Source organism: Xenopus tropicalis, chromosome 7 (assembly GCF_000004195.4).
Source record: "Xenopus tropicalis strain Nigerian chromosome 7, UCB_Xtro_10.0, whole genome shotgun sequence".
Taxonomy (NCBI): Eukaryota; Metazoa; Chordata; class Amphibia; order Anura; family Pipidae; genus Xenopus; species Xenopus tropicalis.
Window position 1 is genome coordinate 25,622,316 of NC_030683.2, and position 24,322 is coordinate 25,646,637.

A 24,322-nucleotide genomic window follows, 5' to 3' on the forward strand; every position below is an offset into this window, starting at 1 on the left:
GAAAACCAATCAGATAATGCTTTGCCCTATATAGGAAGGGCTGCCAGTAGCAGGATAAAGAGGGAACATGATGGGCCTGTACTCATAAGCATCAATTTGAAGGTGTTCACTATAAATGTTTAGTATGTCCATACTTTTCAGCTTGTATGTTTATAGCTTATGGTTTTAACATTAAAATCATTAGCCTCTACCTTTTTCTGACCTACAAATATCAAAGTTTTAGGGTCACTATGCAACAGAAACCTAGAGAGGCTGACAGGTTTTTGATATGATTTCTATTCCTATTTTATTGCTAATTTTTCATTCTGAACAGTTAAAGGAAATCTATACCCCCCATTATGAATACTTCACCAACAGATAGTTTATATTTAAACTAGAAATTATATATACAGTGGAGGAAATAATTATTTGACCCCTCACTGATTTTGTAAGTTTGTCCAATGACAAAGAAATGAAAAGTCTCAGAACAGTATCATTTCAATGGTAGGTTTATTTTAACAGTGGCAGATAGCACATCAAAAGGAAAATCGAAAAAATAACTTTAAATAAAAGATAGCAACTGATTTGCATTTCATTGAGTGAAATAAGTTTTTGAACCCCTACCAACCATTAAGAGTTCTGGCTCCCACAGAGTGGTTAGACACTTCTACTCAATTAGTCAACCTCATTAAGGACACCTGTCTTAACTAGTCACCTGTATAAAAGACACCTGTCCACAGAATCAATCAATCAAGCAGACTCCAAACTCTCCAACATGGGAAAGACCAAAGAGCCGTCCAAGGATGTCAGAGACAAAATTGTAGACCTGCACAAGGCTGGAATGGGCTACAAAACCATTAGCAAGAAGCTGGGAGAGAAGGTGACAACTGTTGGTGCGATTGTTCGAAAATGGAAGGAGCACAAAATGACCATCAATCGACCTCGCTCTGGGGCTCCACGCAAGATCTCACCTCGTGGGGTGTCAATGATTCTGAGAAAGGTGAAAAAGCATCCTAGAACTACACGGGAGGAGTTAGTTAATGACCTCAAATTAGCAGGGACCACAGTCACCAAGAAAACCATTGGAAACACATTACACCGCAATGGATTAAAATCCTGCAGGGCTCGCAAGGTCCCCCTGCTCAAGAAGGCACATGTGCAGGCCCGTCTGAAGTTTGCCAATGAACACCTGAATGATTCTGTGAGTGACTGGGAGAAGGTGCTGTGGTCTGATGAGACCAAAATAGAGCTCTTTGGCATTAACTCAACTCGCTGTGTTTGGAGGAAGAAAAATGCTGCCTATGACCCCAAAAACACCGTCCCCACCGTCAAACATGGGGGTGGAAACATTTTGCTTTGGGGGTGTTTTTCTGCTAAGGGCACAGGACAACTTATTCGCATTAACGGGAAAATGGACGGAGCCATGTATTGTGAAATCCTGAACGACAACCTCCTTCCCTCTGCCAGGAAACTGAAAATGGGTCGTGGATGGGTGTTCCAGCACGACAATGACCCAAAACATACAGCAAAGGCAACAAAGGAGTGGCTCAAGAAGAAGCACATTAAGGTCATGGAGTGGCCTAGTCGGTCCCCGGACCTTAATCCAATAGAAAACCTATGGAGGGAGCTCAAGCTCAGAGTTGCACAGAGACAGCCTCGAAACCTTAGGGATTTAGAGATGATCTGCAAAGAGGAGTGGACCAACATTCCTCCTAAAATGTGCGCAAACTTGCTCATCAATTACAAGAAACGTTTGACCTCTGTGCTTGCAAACAAGGGTTTTTCCACTAAGTATTAAGTCTTTTTTTGTTAGAGGGTTCAAAAACTTATTTCACTCAATGAAATGCAAATCAGTTGCTATCTTTTATTTAAAGTTATTTTTTCGATTTTCCTTTTGATGTGCTATCTGCCACTGTTAAAATAAACCTACCATTGAAATGATACTGTTCTGAGACTTTTCATTTCTTTGTCATTGGACAAACTTACAAAATCAGTGAGGGGTCAAATAATTATTTCCTCCACTGTATATATATATATATATATATATATATATATATATATATATATATATATATTCGCCCCATAGAAGGCACTCACGGCAAATCCGATTTGGAGAACCAATAAAGAATCTCTTCACAGCCTTTATGCCGTGAGCGCCTTCTATGGAGCGAATGTGATAATTGATGCAATGACGATCCTGTGGTGATCGAAACGCGTAGATGGTATGCTGAAATAAACCACTGACTTGATTGATGCTATAGCTGCGAGTGCTTTCTACGGTTGAGTTTGAGATATATTTACATACATTACATATATATATATATATATATATATGTAATCAGTAAATATTGCCCTTTTACATCTTTTCCCTTGAGCCGCCATTTAGTGATGGGCTGTGTGCTCCCTCAGAGATCAGCTGACAGGAAATAATGCAGCTCTAACTGTAACAGGAAGTAGTGTGGGAGTAAAAGACAGAACTCTACCCATTAATTGGCTGATGGGGCCTAGCATGTATGTGTGCCTTGGCTTGTTTGTGTGCACTGTGAATCCTATGATCCCAGGGGGTGGCCTTTAATTCTTAAAAAAAGTATGTTTTTAAGAAAATGGATGAAGCAGGGTTTTACATATAAACTTGTGTATGCAATAAATATATATATTTTTTTTATAAAAACCTACATTGTTTGTGGGGGTATAGTTTTCCTTTAAGCCATGGCAAAGCATGAGGTTAGCAATTCTGGTTAAATTAGTGTTTTAGGGTAATGGCACACAGCATGCTTGACCTCTGCTGTTTTCCATAGGACTAAGGAAACACCCATCTCTGCTCCTAAGGTTACATAAAGACCAGTTCCCTGGTTGAGGCTCACAGAGCAGTGACAGGCAGACCCCACTCTCCATTGTGGTATCATTTCTGGCACATTTGGGAGACTTGTTTATCCCAGCAGCAAGCTCCCCTTTACTGTGGCAAGCAGGAGGGCTCCCTCATGATATATACACAATAAACTCAGATTTGCCAATGCCGTACTGTGTTTTGAATGCATAAAATAATAAAAACACAACAGATTAAAGGAAATATTTATTTATCAATAAAATTAACAAATACACTTCTCCATAAATCTAACTTGAAAGCTGCTGAAGCTTCAACTTTAGAAAGTATTTTTAATGTTTAACATACAAAGGACAATAGACAAACACACATATATATCCCAGATATGTAAAAGTTCTGCATACACAACACCCGGCCCGGCATGGATACACACGACAATTAAAATGTATAAAAATTCTGCACAGAAATACAGAGCCGCACAGTCACTCATAGGGTTAAACAGAGAGGCCGAGCAAGTGCTTCAGTTCTGCATCCGCAGTGGGAGTTTCGACTTGGGAAGGGACTGTTCTGCCTCGTCCATGATTTTAGATCTCTCCAAAAGTGTTGTATTTGCTCTGTTTTCCTTTTCCTTTCGAAGTGCTTTCTTTTGCTGGGGGGAGAAGATATATTTAAAACACTCAAATTTTATAAGAGGAGAAATAGAACTTTTTTTTTTCCCCCTAACAGCTTCATTGTTAAGTTCTACCTGCTGATTGACCCCTTCTTGCTGCCAGCGTTTCGCCTGGTTAAAAGGTCCATGGGAATAGCTTATTGCTAGGCTAATGTAGATTCTGTATGCGCAGCAGGCGGTCACTTTCCTTGCCAACAAAGGAGAATCTAATTTACTGGCAGGGAAAAGGTTAAAGGGAGGGGCCAGTTATTTCTGGAAGGTGTTTCATTCATAAATAATTCTGCTGCGCTGCTGCCACCAAATGGCAAAAAGCTGGTCCTGCAAGTATAGTACAACCTGAAGCACAATCCATTTGGAATAAAATGCATCTCCCACATGCAGCAGAACCCTCCCAGGCCCGGACTGGCAATGTGTGGGTTCTGGCCAGAGGTGCTGCTGCAAAAAATAAAGTAAGGGGGGTACAGCTCAGTGACACACTGAGGTGTCCACAATAGCACTCTGTGCCTGGCTTAAGGAGAGCAGGCAGGGAGAAAGGTAAGTGCAGGGTTAACTCTACCTGTGATGGTGTCATACAAACCAGACCACCCACCAACATCGTTCAGGACCACCACGAAACCCTTTACCAAACCATACCCTCAATTCCAGTCCAGACCTGAACCCCATTATACAGTTACACATCAAGTGATTTCCCATGTGTGTTCATGGATGATACACAGTTTGAGGAGCTGATAATACAAGTGAAAATACAAAATGTTACATTACTATCAAGCTTTGGGGAGTATTAAGTTATTACCTGGAAGAATGGAACGCCTCCATTCTCCTGACAGACCATACTGAGATCTATGCAGGATTTCTCACTCATGACGCTGTCATTGACTGCAACCGGTGGCTCGTCTTCTAGCGAGTCCTGGGGAAACACAGACACTCAGATTTAGCCATTAGTTAGAGGCAAGGGGAAAATTAACCCTGTTTTATATATTTATCTGCTTGATGCACAGAAGTAACAGGGGACCAGGGCACAGCCAACATCAATAAGAATAAATTACAAAATATTAATGTACCTATTGGTCATGTTGATCATTTTTCATTAATAGTGCTGCTTTAGTGAGTAACTACTACTTGAAGTTACTAAACCTGACTGTTGCCAACCTGACTGTCCCTTCTCAACCTGTCAGTCAGATTTTCTAACACTAAGATACTGGAGCACAAATATGGCAGCCCCCTTTTAAAGAAACATGGGGGATCAGATAGATAATTTAAAAGCATCTGGCAAATACGTTTACAGCACAACTATAAAGCTTGTGCAAAGACAGTGTTATAATAGATGTAAAACAAGGTTTAATTTTCGGTGTCAGTATCTCTTTAATGAGAAGCCAATTAATCTCCCTGTGTGTTTAGATGGGAGCAAAGAGAAGCACCAGGTGAAACCCACACATGCACAGGTAGAACATACAAACTGGATGCGGTGCTGACCCTCAGCCGTATGAGGCACCAGCTGGAACCCACTATGCCAGCACACTGCTCTGTCAAGGAAATAATGACAGCATCCACTGCCCATCTATAGTAGGCCCTGCCAATTGCCTGAGCAAACAAGGTATGGCCAACATGAGGACTGGGGGATGGGAAGGCTATCCTTCCATAGCTTTCCATTCCGGTTCCATTCCTGCTACACAGAGTAAGCCATTCAAGTTTTAAAATGTTTAGGTGCAATTACCTGCTCGACAGGGGGTTCCACAGCCTCCGAGATGACGCTGGATATGGATTCCAGATATTCTTGTTGCTGTTGCCTAAATTGCTCCAGCAGCACATCCCTGGGCTTTGTTCTTACGAGCAACGATGGATACACGTAATCCCTTCTCTGGGGTGTTGTACCTAAAAATCCAAGTACAGAAGCCTTAAACCCCTCATTCTGCATGTTGTAAAGTCCCAACTATCTGTTCCCCTTCCAGCTGACCCCTTTCCCCGGTTGTATAGGGGAGCCAGCAGCACACTGCACTGTAGGATAGAAACCAATCAGCAGTTGGGTGCACCTGATTAATTGGCTCTCCTACTGTGCTTCACAGCACAGACAGTTAAAGGACATGTAAAGTCTACATTTGCCTACAATGTATATCAGTTGGGCATGTTTCCCCCACACAAACGGCACCATTTGTCCTGCATATATCCCCCCCGTTTGCCAGCACCATCACATTTTCCTGAAGCAAATAGCAGCTTTCACCCGGTAGCCATTTTTCTTCTGATACATAATCAGATACATTTAAATCTGCAAACAGCATACACACACACAGACCCTTATTCAGCCTACATTTCATCAAGAATACATGCTCACACAGGCACAACTGTCTTTTATTAAAGTTCTGCTTTGTTTGAGCTGAGCTCAGGAGAGTTGGTTAGGAGAAAAAAAATTGAAGCAGGCAGCTAGAGCTGAGTTTCTATGGGAACCAGCAATGCCATCTCTTCATTGGCTGCTAGACTGGGGGGCGTGTTAAGTAACCTGAGCATGCCCACAAGCCAACAGCCAAAGCAAATTCCCAAGGGGGGGGTGAGCGGGTTACAGGAGAAGGAATTCTAAGTGATTAAGGGGGTGTTGCAGCCTTACTATTAACCTCTGGACAACCAGTGTGGCAGGTATTGAAAGATTTTAAAGAGGCTGTTCACTGATTACATTTTTGTGTGTGGGGTTTACAAGTCCTTTAAGACACGCCCGCCCCTCATTTGAAAAAAGACAGGGACCGTAGAAGATCTATGGGAAGCTCCAATAAAGGGGCGCCCAACATATGGGCACTCTCCAGCGAATAGGGCTTCCCTTGTCCTTTAACCCAACCGCTTCCTTAAGATGATTGCTTGCTGTATGGTTCCTCACCTGTTGGCACATCATTCCTGAGTTCCTCGTTGAGGTAGCTATTTACTTTGTTTTGGCCGCTCTGTACTTGTTCATGGAGTTCCAAGCGCTGTTCTCCAAGCATCTCCTTGTCATCCCTGACTTGTTCCACCAAGCTGGTTAATGCCTTCTCCTCAGCCTGGCGCTGCGCATTCACATGCTCGGTTATTTCTACCACCGACGCTCCACAGCCGACTTCTACGTCCTGCGTGCAGTAAGACACAAAGAAAGGACTTACATTACCCATTGCACAGCATGCCCTGCTCTATACAATACAGAGTTGGGTTCCCATTCTGGAATGTGTTGCTGGGCAAGCATTCTGTAATTTAGTGCCAGGATTCATGTTCTGCGCAGTAATCACTCCCACTCACCTTCTGTAAGCTCTGGAGATGTTTTTTGCTGGTACGCAGGTAACACACTTGCTCCTCTAACAGAGAGTCAATCTGCTGGCTGGCACTTTCACACCAGTGCTGGGATTCCCGAGAGATGGCATTGATACTGCCGGTGAGCTTCTCGCACTGTTTGCTGGACTCCTCCAAGGTGCCCATATTAGAAGCTGCCAGCTGTCTGATCTCCACAGCTATGTCCTGAGACTGCCCGGCAAACTTGTCATGATGGGAAGAGGTGTGTTCTATGGCATCTGAAGATATCCTGATGAAGATAAAGAGAAACACTGTACCAAACTCCAGGCTGTTCCCCTTTAAAGGAGCAGTTTGGTGTAAAAATGAAAATGGACAAAATAGATAGACTGCACAAAATAAAAAATGGTTTTCTTTTTCAATGTTGCATTTCTTTGCAAAAATGTAATCTACAAAGGTTGGAGTGAGCAGATGTCTAACATAATGGCCATAACACTACTTCCTCCTTTACAGCTCTCTAAGCTGTTAGCAGTCAGTGACTTGAGGGGGGGGCATTATGGGACATAACTGTTCAGTTGGTTGACATCTGAATCTGACCTGCGTGCTCACAAACTGGCTGAACAGTTATGTCCCATGTGGCCCCCCTAAAGTCACTGACTAAGAGGTTAGAGAGCTGAAAGCAGGAAGTAGAAATCTGGCTATTATGTTGGACATCTGCTCACTCCAGCCTTTATAGATTAAATTTTTTCATAACTATATTACAAATATGTTCTATTTTGCACAGACTATATTTTACCCAGTTTCATTTTTACACTGAACCATTCCTTTATGACTATTTTCGCAAACAAAAGTTTTAAATGACAATAGAAACTGTCAGAATATTGTTTCCTTTTCAGAAGCAACAACCTATAGTTTGTGGCTGCTTATATAGAGCCAACAGGATAGAGCCAGAGGGGCCTTAATAGACCCACAACTTTCTGTTACAACCTAGGTGCAAATCTGCCCAGTGTTAGTAAATGGGCACCAGTGAGAACAAAAGCCATGAATTCTGTTGAACTCGGCTTTAGCCTCCTGTTGGAATACAGTTACTCATTGGAGGAGAACAGAACAACTGGCGATGGGCGGTTGGGAGTGTGTAATGCAAAGAAACAGGCAACCAACATTTGCACATACTTTGCAGTTAACCTTACATTAGAATCAAATAAGGGCAAAATAGTTACAAAAATAGTAAACTCCCATTTTTTGTTCATTTTGCCCCCATTTCCCCACCAATAACAATTCTCTCAGTTTTTACATTAGTAAAATCCCAAACTTACGAATCCAAATCCTGTTGCAGACAGCCTACAGACTTCTGCAGCTTCCCTCCTTTAGCCAGAAATCCAGAAAAATTCTGCTGAGTCTCCATGGCAAGCAAGTTCAGCTGGTTTTGTAGAGAACCAATGAGATTATTTACCCCCTGCAAATAGGTAGAAATACATTTGTACAATGAAATATCCTCTTATGCAGGCCATGTATTAAAAACATGACCTATGGAGAACAGCTCTGCTAAGACAAACCAGATAGCAGCTCCTTTGCATGCACACATAGTGATTGTCATTAGGGGCATTATGTACAAACAATAAATTAATCATATTGGCTTCTAGTAAGTGCCTTAAAACACAATGGAGGGGCATCAGTGGTAGATAAAGGTTGTGGCAAGAAGAACAGTGGATACTGCAACCCTTTAAGGGGATATTTTATTGCACATTTTTGATGAAAAAAAAAAACCGTGGCAAAGCACTGTCCAGAGTACAGACACTGATCACTATAGTTTGTGTGGGAGGGTTATCTGGTTAGTCTGACCATGACAATATGGCAGCTCTTTCTCCTTTTTCTATATATATAAATGTATATGAAGTCATAATGTTAATCAATGACTGTTCACACTAGCACCATCTATGCAAAGGATCGGTGTGAGGCGAGATGCATGGAGTCAATGATGATGTGCATACAATATATACGACTAGTGCATCAGTAGGAAATGCTCAGGTACACAAACATGGCCCTAGGCCGGAGGGCAGATGAATGCACTTCGTCCCTGAGTAAAGAGCTATTGGGAGGAATCAATAATCAACATAGCAGACAGAGTGAGTGCTTTTACATAACTATAAAAATGCCTTTACATTGGATTTTTATTTATTTTTTAAAAGGGTTTGCTCCAAGCAGAAAATGGAGAGCAATGCATACCAATAGTGGAGAGCAATGCATACTATAATGGAAGAGCATAGGGTCTGTACGTAGCAGTTTACCTCTGAATGCATGGACTGAGCCGTCTCAATCTCCACTTTTAGGCTTTCATATTCTGACTGAATACTGGATAAGGCAGAACCTGAATCCAGTCGGAGTCTGTGTAGCGATCTAGAATGTTCGGTGAAAAATGAATTCATTTCTTCTTTATGAGAATCAATCTAAAAGGGAGGAAAAAAAAACCTCAAAGATTCAGCTACAATTTAAAGAACAAGCAAGCCTTTTACTAAACCATTAAAATTACACTGTACAGCCCCCAGAATCACATACCTTTCTCCCGGCATCCAGATTTATTTCATTTCTCTATTGCAGTTCAGCTACAGCTCTTCTCCAGACTCACTTGTCTAGGGTGAAGCCCCGCCCCCTTTAGCTTTCTGAGCACACCTCCTCTGATGAACTCAAAGAGGTTCCTGCTGCGAATGCCTGACTGATTTTAATTGGAGCAGGATGCAGTAAGCATGCTTCTTTTAATGTCTTCATAATTGAAGGAGCACGTAAAGCAAAATGGGGCGGAGCTTCAAACTTCAGTAAAGCTGCTTTTAATAGAGAAACAAAATAAATTTGCAGCGAGAAAGTTGTGTTTTTCTGGCAGCTGTATAGAGTAATTTTAGGGGATTTTAAAATAAAAGGCTTATCCTTATAAACAGGTCTTAAAATGACCACTATTCCCCAGTTATTATAGTATCAGTCTGACAGAGAGATTAAGATTTATAATGGTATCTTTTATAAAGCCACTCGTGCCTGTTCTACTCAGTCCCCACAAAAAGACACGCAGGAGAATGTGTCCATACAGGTACCAGAGATGCACCCATTTGCATTCCAAAGAGATGAGATAGTTACCTTGTCAGCCACAGCTTGGAAGTTCTGCAAGCAATGACTCAAATGAGAATTCAGGTTCAAAACAGCCGTCACAACCGGAAGCAAATCGGTCCTTAGTGCCTGCTCCAGCCCTGTGCGATGCGCGGCCTGGGGGGGGGGGGGAGTTACAAGGTACTGTTTTATTATTACAAAGAAAAGGGAATCATTTAACCATTAAATAAACCCAATAGGGCTGTTCTGCCCCCAATAAGGGGTAATTATATCTTAGTTGGGATCAAGTACAGGTACTGTTTTATTATTACAGAGAAAAGGGAATCATTTAACCATTAAATAAACCCAATAGGGCTGTTCTGCCCCCAATAAGGGGTAATTATATATCTTAGTTGGGATCAAGTACAGGTACTGTTTTATTATTACAGAGAAAAGGGAATCATTTAACCATTAAATAAACCCAATAGGGCTGTTCTGCCCCCAATAAGGGGTAATTATATCTTAGTTGGGATCAATTACAGGTACTGTTTTATTATTACAGAGAAAAAAGGAAATCAGTTGTAAAATTATGAATTATTTGATTAAAATGGAGTCTATTGGAGACGGGCTTTCTGTAATTCGGAGCTTTCCGGATAAGGGATACAATGTATTTTTATTGAGACCTACATTGTTTGGGGGTATAGCTTCCCTTAGTTCTTAGTTAGTTCTTTTTAAAGAAGAAGTAAAAGGCAATACACTCAGGGATGACAATGTGTTGAGCAACACTAGAGAGTCAAACTATTATCCTTGTTGCCAAGGCTAGTGCCTTGTCTTGCTCAAAAAAGAAAAATTAACACTGCCACATGCTGTATTCAAGTATCAAAGCATCCCCATTGCCCAACTGGGCAGGCATGTTACACTATCCGAGGTAGGGGATAAAAGAAGCGAGTACTTACCATAAGCTTCTGTAGATCATCTTTAGCTTGAGAAGACAATGTTTCCTGCTTCAGTATCTCATCAACGCTGTGCGACACTTTCTCCGACACTGTTTCCTGTACAGAGGTGAATGACTTGGCAACGGCAGTGGCTGTTACGCTCAGTGCAGCAGAACTGGCACCAAGAAGGTTGTCTGTTGAATAGAAAGGGAGGAGAATAATCCTATATTAAATTCTTCTAGTAATGAAAAAAATGAAATTAAACTGCTTTAAATTAGTTTTATATCAAATACCTCACTTCCTTTGTAACCGCCACATTACAGAAGCTATACAAGAGTGGCTTAAGTTTTTCTACAAGGTACTATGTCAGTGGGCAGCGAATTAGCATCCCCAAATGCATTTACACATAACATTAATGATGTCTGTTTATTTCCAAAAAAGCAAGACACTGATAAAACTACCTTTAGGTTTGGCATTACTGGCCCTGAAGGTTGTTACTTTGGCCTGTTCCATTCATCACTTACCGATGGAGTTAGTATAGAAATCCAGCATCCCTTGCTGCTTCACGCTGTACTCATCCACAGATCGCTCAATCACACTGAACCGTTTATCCATTTGTTCGGCAAAGTTTTCGTGAACCTGAGTGTTGTGCTGGTCCACAGCCCTTTTTCGGTCCAGCTTCGCATGGAGCCCCGACACATCCTTTGACGTCTCCCTTACGGTGGTCAATAACTACAGGAACATGGTGGTAAAGGGTAGGATTAACTAGAGATAAGTATGAAGAGGATGATGGCGTAACCTCAGCATTAATTGATCCTAATAAAATTGCCCATTATAATCTTTGAATGTGATAAGAACCTTTGAATTGCAAGCGCCACTGGGGCAGGGACTGAATCAGGTATAGTCTGTGTAAGGGGATGCAGAACATGTTGCCACTGTATAAATAGAGATGGTTCATCAGGAGAGAAGAATCTACCTTGTTTGCAGTGCCATGTAGCTTCTTTTCTGTGGTCTCTAAGGCTGTCACCACAAATGCTTCCTGAGCCAGCTGCTCCTTTGATTCATGCAGGTTTTTCTGCGTTTCCTCCAGCTCCTTCTCCTTACACTGAAGGATGGTCGTGCACTCCTCCAGCTCCTTTTTGTTCTCAGCAAACAGCTCATTGATCTGCATAAGATAAAAACTGTGCATTAATTGATATTTTTAATAAACAAGAGCCATGAATATGCTGTAAATGACATCAAGTGCTGCTTAGAAGGATAACTGGTGCTTAACGAGTTAAGTGAAACTTGTGTGTTAGACTAATGTAGGCTTTTTTTGTATGAGCATATTAATAGTCACCATGGAGATCCATGACCTCTATAAAAATACTCGGCCTTCGGCATCATCCCTTTATATAATCATGGAACTCCTGTGACTTATAATATCCTTATATTTTACAATAGTGGGTAAATTGTTCATTATATAATGTTTGACAAGATTTCTATCATGTTCCATGGATATAAATTGAAATGGCCTTTATGAAACACAAACCTCAGATTTTGACTAATGAAATAAGTTATTCTACGTAATATTATAACATATAATCTTTCAATATGTTCAGTAGTTTGCTTCAAAGTTTATTTGTACATTTAATTGCTATGTAAAGCAGTATCTGTCGCTCACTGCACCGCTGGTTCTGTCCCTTGAAACAATGTAGCAGAAGTCAGCTTTGCCTGCTTATTCACAGGATCAGCGGGCTTCGGCCACATTACTACCAGGACTACCAGGGTCAAGAATGGAAATGGATAAAACAGATGCAGCTCTTAGTAGCAATTACAAAATAACTTAAATCTTTGTTAAAATTAGACATTATCAGAAAGTTGCTTACAATTGTAATTTCTTTTAGTACGCAAATTATGTATTTGGGTTTGCATCCCCTTTGATTGCAGGTTTTATTTTAATAGGTCTTCTGGTCACGACCATAAATAGCAGTTGCAGGATTTATAACATGCCACTTTCTACTAGAACTACTAGTCCTAAATTTACTATTGGACCAGGTGACATCCTTTTGAAACACTTACTCTTTTGATCTCCTCCTCCATGGCAGTAATTTTCTCAGTATACTCAGTAATAATCTCTTCTTGGGACAGAACTTTTCCCTGTAATTGTCTAATGTGAAACAAAACAAAATCATGTAATGAGAGGGTCTGACACAAGAAGTATGCAATTATACCCCTTTTTATACTCACTTTTCTAAGATTGTGCAATCTATTTAGAAATTTGTGCATACAATGAGACATTTAACAGAAGATAAGGGAATATGGGAGTAAGGAGAAATGCCAGAGGACCTGGGCAGCAATACACTCTGTAGAGCCTCAGTTTGGTCTGGGCAGCCTCTGACTAAAGTCAGTTTTTGCTTGGCAAAGAATAAGCAGTTTCCCTAAAGCCCACTGAGGGAGGGGAGGTGGGTTTCCAGTTCAAAAGAAAAGCAGCAATAGGTACAGAGGGGTTAGCATATAATGACAGGAAAGTTAGCAATAATACAGAGCAAATCAAGACTAGTAATATCTTACACCAATAGATTTACACAGAGAATAACAAAATACATGGAAACAGGTGTCCACCTACAACCCATAAGCGTATAGCTCTGATTTGGCTTGATTCAATTTGGCCAAGCAGGAGAGAGTAAACTAGGCTCATTTTTATTCGGACCAACACATCCTGGACATAACATATCATCTAGGTCAGGACTCCCTCCTTGCCAATATAGCTTTGAGGGGTTGGGACCTATCTACACGAGTGTTTTTAAAGCTTATAGGGATCACTACTACCTATTTACTATGGGTACCAGCATGAATGTTGAATTGTACAGGGTCACACAATACCCTTTAGAGTATCCTTTAGAAGGATGTGTGCATGGATACTTATAAGAAGTGCAACCTGCACAATGTGACTTGAGTTAGCCAACACCAAGCCCCCTTTCAATACTTTACATTGTCATACAGAATCCAACATACTCATAGTTCTCATTGGATAAATAAACTCCATTCTTCTCTCTGGCTGTAGCAAGGTCCCTCTTGAGTCGCTCAATCTCTTCGGTGTACTCCTACAATCAACATGGTCGGATATTTAAACTCCAGTGTTTAATTGTTATACACTGCATTTCAGAAGTCATTTATTAGTTATAAATTGATCATATTTAATGTGTAGTGCTTCAATCTTGTTTGTATATCTTAACATCAATATGTACATCACATGATTTATAATTATTAAAGATATAAAGACAACATTTAAATTCAAACTGCACTTATGTTTTTTTATCTCCAGCCTTTTTAACAGTTTGTCAATGCGGACATCTAGCATGCATCTCAGCAGCAATGTCTCACAGCTGCTGGGTTACATTATTATTACATAAGCATTTATTTATAAAGCACCAACATATTCCGCAGCACTGTACAATAAGTGGGTTACATACATTGGACATACAGAGTGACATATAAAGCAATCAATAACCGATACAAGAGGTGAAGAGGGCCCTGCCCAAAAGAGCTTACAATCTACAAGGAGAAAGGGTTGAGACACAAGGTTAATTGAATATGTAAGCAAAGTCTCCAATGACTCTGCAAAGTCTCTGCATATTCCAGCATTTTTCCCCCTGCTTTTCTCCAGCTCAGAACAGTCCACAAGTTAAATATCAGGCCCTGTCAGATCAGTCAAGGATCCAACATCCTAACTTACATCATGAGAATAGAGTTTCCCTTAGGCAAGTACACAAACATGTCAGATTGACAGGACTTTTAGTAGAAATATTGTGGACTTGTTCTGGACTGGGGAGAGGAAGAACGGTGTAAAAGGGCAACACAGAAAAATAGAGCTCCGTTTTATTGAAGGCTCCAACTGCATACAGCAACATTGCAGCTCTAGGCAAAGCTGGTAGCCAGATATTAGCAGTATAAAATGGTTTATACCATTACAACAGCTGAAAATAAAAGATAAACTGCAAATGTGCTTGGAAGAGCATTCCGAAAAACTTTACTTTTATTTAATTTTTGCTCCAGGGGACTTTATATCCCTTTTAATGAAATTAACTTGAATCTGCAGATGCTTGCTAGAAGACAGTGGGGCCTCCCGCCACCCTGTGGCTACAATAGGACTGTAGGTGGCCAAGTACACACTGCAGAGAGTAACATGGATAATTCAAAGAAAGGCAGAGACAGTTTACCTTGATGAGTGCCCTCTTTGTAAGTTTCTGGTTAACCTCAGGCTTATTCATGATATTCTTTGCTCTGTTGGCATATTCCAAAGTGCTTACTGTTTCCTGTAAATATAGGAAAAGAACATTTTAAATAAACTGTTGGTTGTGGACTTGAAGACTACAAAGGGAATATTCAGTAAAATAAAATGTCATATATAAAGCACGAGTAAAGGTTAAGGTTTGCCTCCTGCCCATGTCTATTAATTGTTTAAGGACTGCTAGATATTACATAACTGTAGTGAAACAAACCCAACCTCTAGATTGATAGATGCAGGAGACACTGTGGCAATGATGGATGTTTTTGTCCTCCCACCGAGAGAATCCTGCAGGATCCTTGTGAGTTTGGATTCTCTGTACGGAATATGAGGAGCTCTCTCCACAAGAGCAGTGATTACCCTGCCCAAGGTCAGCAGAGACTGGTTGATATTTCCAGCTTCCCGTGCTCTCTTGTCCACGGCTCCAGAACGGCCGATATTTTCACTTCCTGCCAGATCCACCTGGGGGGACAAAGTAAAAAAGGGACATCACTACATCCATATGAACCCACGCATTAAGCTAAATTTCATTAAACAAATCTGTGGCCTTATTAGTAGTGCAATAGTTTAAAACATACAAAAGCAATGGATATTAATAGCCTTTATATGGCCATTAAACTCCACTGCAGTATCTTTATGCTTTACAAAAGAGAGTACACGTTATTCTCAATAAAATACAAGAGCTACGAATTTTCAATATCATCCTTATAAATTGGGTTTGGTGATGTAATCAGTTATAAAAGGTGCTTAATGATATAAATTGTGATAGAGATATATATTATTATATTATTATAGAATGCTTGCTGTTTTGCATGAAGGACACTTCTCAATATATTTGTGCTTAAAAAGGACTGCCAAATCTCTTTAATCCCATAACTGTCCCAGTAACAAGGGACCTCCCTTTCCAGCCTCGATAAAAAGGACAAAACATGCAATAAACCTTACCAAGTTCAGCTTTCCGATCTTCACAAGCTCTTCTCCATCAACTGTAGTTTCTTTCATGTGAATCGTGACGGAGAACACAGAATGCGATCGACTGTAACAAAAACAGAGGTTATTTTGGAGCTGTAATTGTTTTAATTACGTCGCCTTAATGGAGTTAGAAGAATCCATAAAGTGGCTTTAGTCCCATTTAAGTCAAATCAATAAATACATTTATATATTTTTTACTGACCTGGAGTATGCATTCATCAGAGTAGAAGCAGTTTTTCTCCTAGCTGCGCCTCTCTCCAATATATGGTACACCTCATCTTTGTTATGCACAGATACCTCCTCCAGCCCTTTAATAATGACTCCTCTCTGACAATGGGGGAAAAAAAAAAAAAAGAAACGTTCCTTAAAAGAAAACTGCAAGGATCCACTACCAGTGGGTAAAAACACTGACTGCCTGAAGCTAGCATAAACCCCCGTCTAGGAGCTGCTACTAGTAGCCAATTCCGGTATAGAAGGAGAGTATTTACTTTGTTCCGAGGATCATCGAACATTTGCAGCCTTTCCCCAACGTCGGGAGAAGGGCTCAGCAGATCAAATAGTTCCTCATTGTAGATTTCCAGAAGAGAGACTTTCACTGAAAACTCTGTGCCATTCTCAGACAGCTTCTCAAATATTTGATGCAGCGTTCGAGGAATAATCCCTGCCAGAGGGTCCTGCCAATAAAATAAAACCACATAGTATTTGGGCCAATTAATTTGCGCTTAATGACATCTGCAGTATATTAGATAGAGAGATCAAAATGACAATGGGCTTTCACAATTTCCCTGTACTGCTCACTATGTATTAAAAACTCCTTGATCATCAGGGGACAGGTTGGTCATGGGAACTGTCATTGCCCAGCAATATAGCAGCCTGTAAAAAATTTACTGTAAAGTAAGTGATAGAGTACAATATGGGCTTATAGAATTAGAAGTACAAGTATGGGATCTATTAACCAGGGGTTTTCTGGATGTGGGGAGTCCATAATTTGGATCTCCATACTTAAAGGTTACTAGAAAAAAAAAAAAATCATTTAGACATTAAATAAATTTATCATTACAGAGATTAAGGAAATCCCCTTTTAATACTAAATTATTTGATTAAAATGGAGCCTGTAGAAAAATGCCTTTGAATCTTCCTGGATAACAGGTTTCCGGTTAACATATCCCATACCTGAACTGTAAGCGAGTACAAAGTAGTGCCTTTGTGCCTGGGTCTCATTTCGGAAAGACACCCAAGCAATATTTACAGTGCCTATAACCACAGGCATTTATCCTCCACTGCAGTCTCTTATATTATGAACATGTTTTGTATCACAGATATTATTGTAGGTTTCTTACATACCTGCTCCCAAGTAAACTCTTCATCTGCTGATCTTTCCCCTTCCATAGTAAAGGTCTTTCCTGTGCCAGTCTGACCATACCTAAAGACATCTCAGTTTAATAAAGGGTTTGATAGGGGATGGCTATAAATGGTAATAGGCTGGTGAGCAAAGGCTTACTTACGCAAAGACTGTACAGTTATATCCCATAATAACTTCATCCAAGATGGGACAAACAACACTTCTATACACATCAATCTGCTTGGCTGCAGGGCCAAACACCTATAAAATAGAAAGGCACAAATCTTTAAACTCAAATCCTTGTTAAACAGCTTGACATATAATTCACCTCTTTACTGCTCAGAAATCATAATCAAATAATCATAATCAAGTTCAATGTGAGAGACAGAGGCTATTAGAGAATTACAGCCTAAGGGCGAAGACACACAGGGCGATTAGTCGCCACAATTTTTAATTAACTCTGTTGCAGCGGCTAATTGTGGCGACTTACCACCCATAGTAGTCAATTGCGTCGCCGCAACAAATCATGCACACTATTTTGTCCCGCGGATTAGTCGCCACGACTTTCCGAAAAGTTGTCGACTAATTGCCCCGTGTGTCTTCACCCTAGGTGTCAAAGGTTAAGAAACCAGCAAAATTGCACTTAAAGGAGAAGTAAAGTTAAAAACTAAGTGAGCTTTATCAAAAGTCCTCTATCAAAAGAAACACAGGATTTCTTGTCTTTTTGTGTATACATGTACTTTGATATCTGACTTCCTCTCTCAGAAAAACCCTTCATTTCCGGTGTGGAGCCTGAACAGCTCTCTCCACTCTCCCTTCCCATAAGAATTCAGAAGAAATTTACTCCCCCCTCCCTTCAGAATGTGTGATCTATGCTTCCAGCTATGTTGAGCATGCTAAAATGGCAGCACTATCTTAAACAAAGGGATTGGTAAAGCTTACTACAGAATAGTGTTCTAGCTTGCACTAATGTGGCTATTCTATTGGTAGTAAAATGCCAAAATGACTTTCCTTCACCTTTAAGGGGTGGTTCACCTTTAAGTTAACTTTTATTATGTTATAGAATGTCCTGTTCCTAGCAACTTTCCAATTGGTCTTTGTTATTTTTATTTATTTGCCTTCCTTTTTTACCTTTCAGATAGGGGTTACTGACCCCAGTAGACTTAAAACTATTGCTCTCCTAGGTTACAACTGTGTGGTTATTTTTTATTACTTATCTTTCTATTCAGTACCTTGCTTGTTCATATACCAGTCTCTCATTTCAACCACCCACCAGTTACTAGGGTAAATAAGATCCTAGGAACCAGATAGCTGCTGAAATACCAAACCGGAGAACTGCCAAACAATAAAGTTAACTAGTAAACTCTAAAACCACAAAAAATAAAGAACAATTGAAAATTGTCTCAGAATGCCACTGCCTACATCATACTAAAAGTTGATTTATAGATGAAACACTGTACTGTACTGGGATCCGCAACAAGACTGTTGAGGGAGCTCCAGATAATGTCAGCCTAACAACACAGATGACAGCTGTCAGGGATCTGTAGTGCCACAGATTATTCATGATCTACAGCCTTTTGCATTCCCCAATAATGCAACTTGTAGCTCAGCTAGTAGGCTATAGAGCAGGGGCTGACCCGGCAAATATGCTGAAAGAGTTCCAAGGTGACAAGGTAGCCAGGTTCTGTAAACAACAGCAATGGGAATCACTTACCATATCAAAAGTATAGGTCTTCTTCCCCAGTTTGTCATTTATTCCTCCAGTTCGAACACAGACTTCTTTCCTTGGAGCATCACATTCCAACACAGAGTGAGAGCTTGCCTTGCGTTCCAACTGATTGAAGGGACTGACGGCAGAAAGGAGTTGAGTTAAGGGAGCATTCCTCTGAGTGCCTAGGATTCATTTAGTCACCTTGGGCTTTGACAGGCTGCAGCATTACTTTACTTCATGACAGTGCAGATTTCTTCAACTGAACCTTTTACTACAGCAATACATTATTTATAGGCAATCTAACTGCATAGGCACAGTGAAAAGTAAGGTTGCAGATGTTAATCCTCATCACAATCACTTTATAGCTGCAGATTTGCAATCACCTACACAACAGACAGGTTTCACCCATTTGATCTCGGTTTCAGTCCTGGTTATTAAGGATCAGGATAAGACAAAGCATTTGACAGTTCCAAAAGGCATGGATCGTTACCTTTCTATGGACCTTATGTGTAGGACATCCTTGGCTAAAGTGCAGAAGATTTGTAATGAAATATGAGGGGAACTCCAATTCCAGAACCACAATTTGTTAAAGAGCCCCACACAACACAGAAACCCCTAATATCCCTATCACTGTAATCTGTTCCTTCAAAAAGTATGAATAAATAACTTTTATTTGCTAAAATCCAGCTACAAAACAGTTCTTCTGTTTCTGCATCATTTGAAATCCTGGCAGGGGAGGAGGCACTAAAACACTGTTACTGTTACAAATTGTCTCCACAGCTTACAGATAGCATGGAGGAACTACATAACCCAAAATGCATCACACACTGTGATGTTACTTTCATTATTGACATCACGCGTCTAGGGAATTGTGGGATATGGAGGATACAGGCTGAAGGCAGGCTGAGGACAGTCAGCTACTGCTGCATTTTTTTTCAGGTCTAAAAGGAATCAGCCAGATCAGCAGGAGAGGGGGCAAGGCTTAGGGAACTGTTCCAAACCATATTATTACATTAAAAAATCATGAAAAGGCTGCATATTTTTTAATTGATGTATATTGCAACTTTTCAAAAAGCTTAAGTTGTGTCTGTGTGGAGTCCCCCTGTAAAGCAGAAACCAAACTTCCCTCTTGACTCCAAAAGGTTTGCAACTACCTCTCAGTTCACACCTTTTACCTAAAAATCCGATAAAATGCATGGCAACAATTGCAGGCTGCGTAGAAATGTGCAGCTCTTCCCATTGCTGCCAGTGTCAAGCAAACACCAGAGATTCTAACTGGTCTAATGGCCAATACACATGCCTTTAATGTTTAAGGGTGCATATTTTTGGTGGGAACTGATCTTTCAGTTAAAAAGATAATGAACCTACCGGCATCTGACCACAACCTGGATGTTTTTCCCTTTGTCGTCCTTCTTGCTGGACATAAAAGAATTCTGGGAAGACATGACCACGGCGTGATCTAAAACAAACAGGTTAATATAATAGAGAGATAAAATCATTAAAGGAGAAGCTAAAAATAGAATTAGGCTACATTTTCTATACCAACCCAAAACCTCAACAGCCCTTTAGGGTCATGGCACATGGGATGTTTTGTCAATATCTGCCATCCAATAGAAATCAGCAAAGGACAAACTGCCTGTCACCACTATCAGTATGTAATGGCTAGCAAACTGGCTGATGCACAGAGCACTGACGGATGGACCTCATCACCAAGATACTTGCCATGGCCCATCTCACTGCTTCTTGCATGGCAACCAGGGCACTAGCCATTCCATATTAGGACCAGTGAGAGGAAAACAGGGGCTTTCGACTGCTACAGTTTTCCACTGAATGTCCCATAGCCCCGCTTATCTTCTAACTGCTGATTTACAGAACATGCCCTGTGCTTCTGTCAGTTGCCTGAGATTAGGGACAGATTCACAATATACTGTACATATACAGATTTGCTGTGAGTCATTTGGAGACCTTGAACTTTATGGATAGGCAATTTTGGTTGAAAACAACGCTATCAGTTTTAATGAAAGATGTAACCTCTCTTTATGCTAATGTTATAATGGTTACCTCTAAACTCTAATGTTTAGCTTCTCAAAATCAGTCCAGAGCACCCAGTCAGGCCTGCAGAAGACGGCTTAAAATCCAAGTTGGGTGGTGGCTGTAGGCTACCATTATAGTGCTGCTGATCTGCGGGACTGGTCCAAAAAAAAAAAAAAAAAAACCACAACATTTCTAGTCGCATTTGTTTTTCCTTTAAAAGCAGTAAATCATGAGGAGATTAGCCGCCGCGCGACAAGTCTTCGTTGTTTCCTCTCAAGGCGCAAATCGCGGCACCGCATATACCATCCCACTGGCAATTTACATTCTCCCCGGTGGGATGGCATTGCGGGAGATTGGTCGCCAGCGACAACGGAGATTTGTTGCAATCTAATCTCTATGTGTGCCCCTGCCCTAAACCTCTCAAATGCCCAGATTCCAGTGATCCCCAGCCAGTATCTTGTCGCTCACTAACCCCTTTGATGTTGCTCCTCAAAGTAGGTGCCCATTTTTGAATTCTTGACTTGGAGACATAAAGAATGCCAAACAGGTCCTCCTGTAGTCAGCTAGTTTACACTGGGCTACAAATAACCATTCACAGCCCTTGCTGGTCACCCCTATGAACTTTATTCATGCTTACTGTATGTTGCTCCTTAATTTTTTTTTTTAATATTTAAAAGTTGCTCAAAAGTAAAAAATATTTGGGGACCCCAGCCATATTCTGTTAGGTTGCCAGGGTCAGTGACCTTGACATACTGCAGTTTCATCTGCAGGCTAGATAGAAAGAGCCAGAATTGAAAAAAGCTAAAAAAAAAAAAAAAATGTTTAAAATAATTACTCCTTCAAGTTTAAAAAAAAGCAGAAGCACCAGTTTAAGCTGGAAACACATATTTTCACACCAGCAGCATTCCATGGGTACAGGAGGAAACTAATCAACATACTAGCAGTTATGGGTTTTTTTGCCCAAATTCACTGAACACAATTCAGCTCCAAAGTGCTTCAGTCTCTGAATACAACTCATTGAAGCTAAATGATAATTCAGATTTGTAGGAATCTGTGCCCCCAAAACCACCCATGTTTATCCTTTGCCCCTGTTCTTGCAGATGAGGAGTAACAAGCGCTGTGCAGTTTGTGTTGAGCTTTACACAGGGTACAACTTAAATAGAATCAGCCCCAAAATGCTAGTAAATTTAAGTAACTAACAGAGATCCACAAACCCAATGTTATGTTTAAGGGGGGCCAAAGCATAGATTGGAATGTTGGAATCTGTCCTATCAGCACAGTCTGTCCCTCACAGCATACCAGGGTGCTGAAACATCACTATACATAAAATTCAATTAATTTAATTTTTATAATTCACTAAATATTGTGTATAATAGAATGCCAGCAAAATAAAAAAAATACAGGATAAGCATAAACCATAGGCTCCCAGTAACACCCACAAGCCTGAGTGCCGAAGACGGTACCAGTCTAACCGGGGATTGTGGGAGTTGTAGTATGCCAGACCGATGCTGTAAACCCCAAGATGACCCTATTAAAGCGCTGTGACCTCCAACGATTACCATTCATCTAAGTGAGATTCCTTTCCCCAGATCTGATACAAAATGGCTGCATATAGGGCTATGTCGGGCGATAGAGGCTTATTGGAAGGTTTTAAAGCCAGTAGCGGACACCCATCAACCCCAGCCCACAAGCTGCGACATACCTCCAGTCGGCAGTCACGATTCCCCTCCCGGAGCAGAGCTAGCGAATGTAACCCGTGTGCGGAGACCACTCTTCCTACAGCAAAGCGTTAAAGCCCCTCCGGAACCACAGCGAAAGCTCGCAGCTGACACATTTGAAAATCGCGCTTCCGACAGCAACAGCCAATCACCTCCCCGCAAAATCCACCTTTGCAGGGATTGGCTTATCCGCGCCCACGTGACCGCTTCGAACCCGAATAGCGCAAAAGGGGGCGGGGGGAAAGCCCAGGGGAAGAAGATGCTTCCTATTTTCATGCGAGCCTTTGGCTCTGTCAGGCTCAATGTTACCCCGCCCTTACATACCATAGTAGCTCTTTTACTGTGGGGCAAGTGTTCCTGTAACTAAACTGTAGTCTTAGGACTTCTTGGGCTTGTGCGGCTTGTACTTTGAGACCATATGGATATCATGAAGGCTGCTTTCAGAAACTTTGGGGCCGCAAAAGCGCTCAGTACCAACATTTTGCCCACGCCCCTTGTGTGTGTAATATAAACGGCTGATGTTATTCTATAATAAACAGTTTGTGTAGAGGGTTCCATTAATGTGCTTAGAATTCTTTCAGTACATTGGGGGTCAGTGGAGTTTGCCCCCTTCCCACCTACCTGGCCCTGCTCTGCGCTGTCATTGCTTGATATGGGATAACGTTATTTTTTGCATAACTTACATAATAAGTCAGTATTTTAATTGGGGGGGTCACTGGAGATTACACGTAAGTTTCTTTGAAAGTAACATAAGTTTTTGCATAAGTTAAATTGCGTAAGCGTAGGGGCCCAATGATGTAGTGAGGACCAATATCCAGTCATTCCCCTGCTGAAAAGTTCATATAGAAGATGCCACTATAAACAACTGACGTTACTCTCTAATAAGCAGTTCATATAAATAGTTAAAATCAATAATAAATGGGGGCAGTGGAATTTACCTATTTTATCACCCCTGTATTGTTTCCCCCCACCAGAGGTGCGGGCTAATAGAGCCCAGACCCCAGATATGGGAAACAATAGTTTTTGTTTTGTTTATTTAAAAATTGCCCCTGGCAGCAGTGGGCTACCTATACTGGGAGGGAGCCCCCGGTGTGGGCAGCCATGTTGGGGCACACGCGTGAGCATATGGAGCAAAGACCACAACTTGCCCATTATGCACAAGTGTGTGACATAGGAGGGTGAGTGACATCCAGTGCTCTTGCGTCAGGTGCATGCGCATAGTAAGCGAGTGGGGGAGATCCGCTCTTTATGCGCATGCGCGCCAACTAACATGGCTGCCTGCACCGGGAGCTCCCTTCCCTTACATGCCCCCTTCCTAGTAAGTCCTGCCTCTTTTGAGGTCAGTGATTCAGGAGAGCCCCACAGAAATGTGGGGTTGTTATCTGCTACAGGTGCTGCTGCAATGTGTGTGCAGGCAGGAACATATCTAGTGTAATATTGAACTTGCCTGCTCTTCCTACCATCAACCGATGTTCAGCTGAAGGGCTCAACAATGACTTCTTCCTGAACGATGTGACTAACAAATGCACATTCAAGATTTTCAGCAGTTGTA

At 41.1% G+C, this 24,322-nt stretch overlaps 1 protein-coding gene across 1 annotated transcript; it reads right to left on the reverse strand.

Annotated features, from left to right (window-relative positions):
* Nucleotides 1-3,039: 3,039 nt before the first annotated feature.
* Nucleotides 3,040-22,921, reverse strand: kif11 (kinesin family member 11). The gene is given in 23 exon segments (NM_001016116.3): nucleotides 3,040-3,452; nucleotides 4,267-4,380; nucleotides 5,188-5,345; nucleotides 6,337-6,559; nucleotides 6,726-7,005; nucleotides 8,030-8,169; nucleotides 9,002-9,160; nucleotides 9,840-9,965; nucleotides 10,745-10,917; nucleotides 11,248-11,455; nucleotides 11,700-11,888; nucleotides 12,785-12,872; nucleotides 13,721-13,809; nucleotides 14,926-15,021; nucleotides 15,213-15,455; nucleotides 15,939-16,029; nucleotides 16,168-16,292; nucleotides 16,454-16,639; nucleotides 17,310-17,388; nucleotides 17,471-17,568; nucleotides 19,022-19,154; nucleotides 20,387-20,477; nucleotides 22,755-22,921. Coding segments are annotated over 22 exon segments (3,204 nt in total). The 5' UTR covers nucleotides 20,464-20,477; nucleotides 22,755-22,921; the 3' UTR covers nucleotides 3,040-3,323.
* Between the last annotated feature and the right edge of the window lie 1,401 nt (nucleotides 22,922-24,322).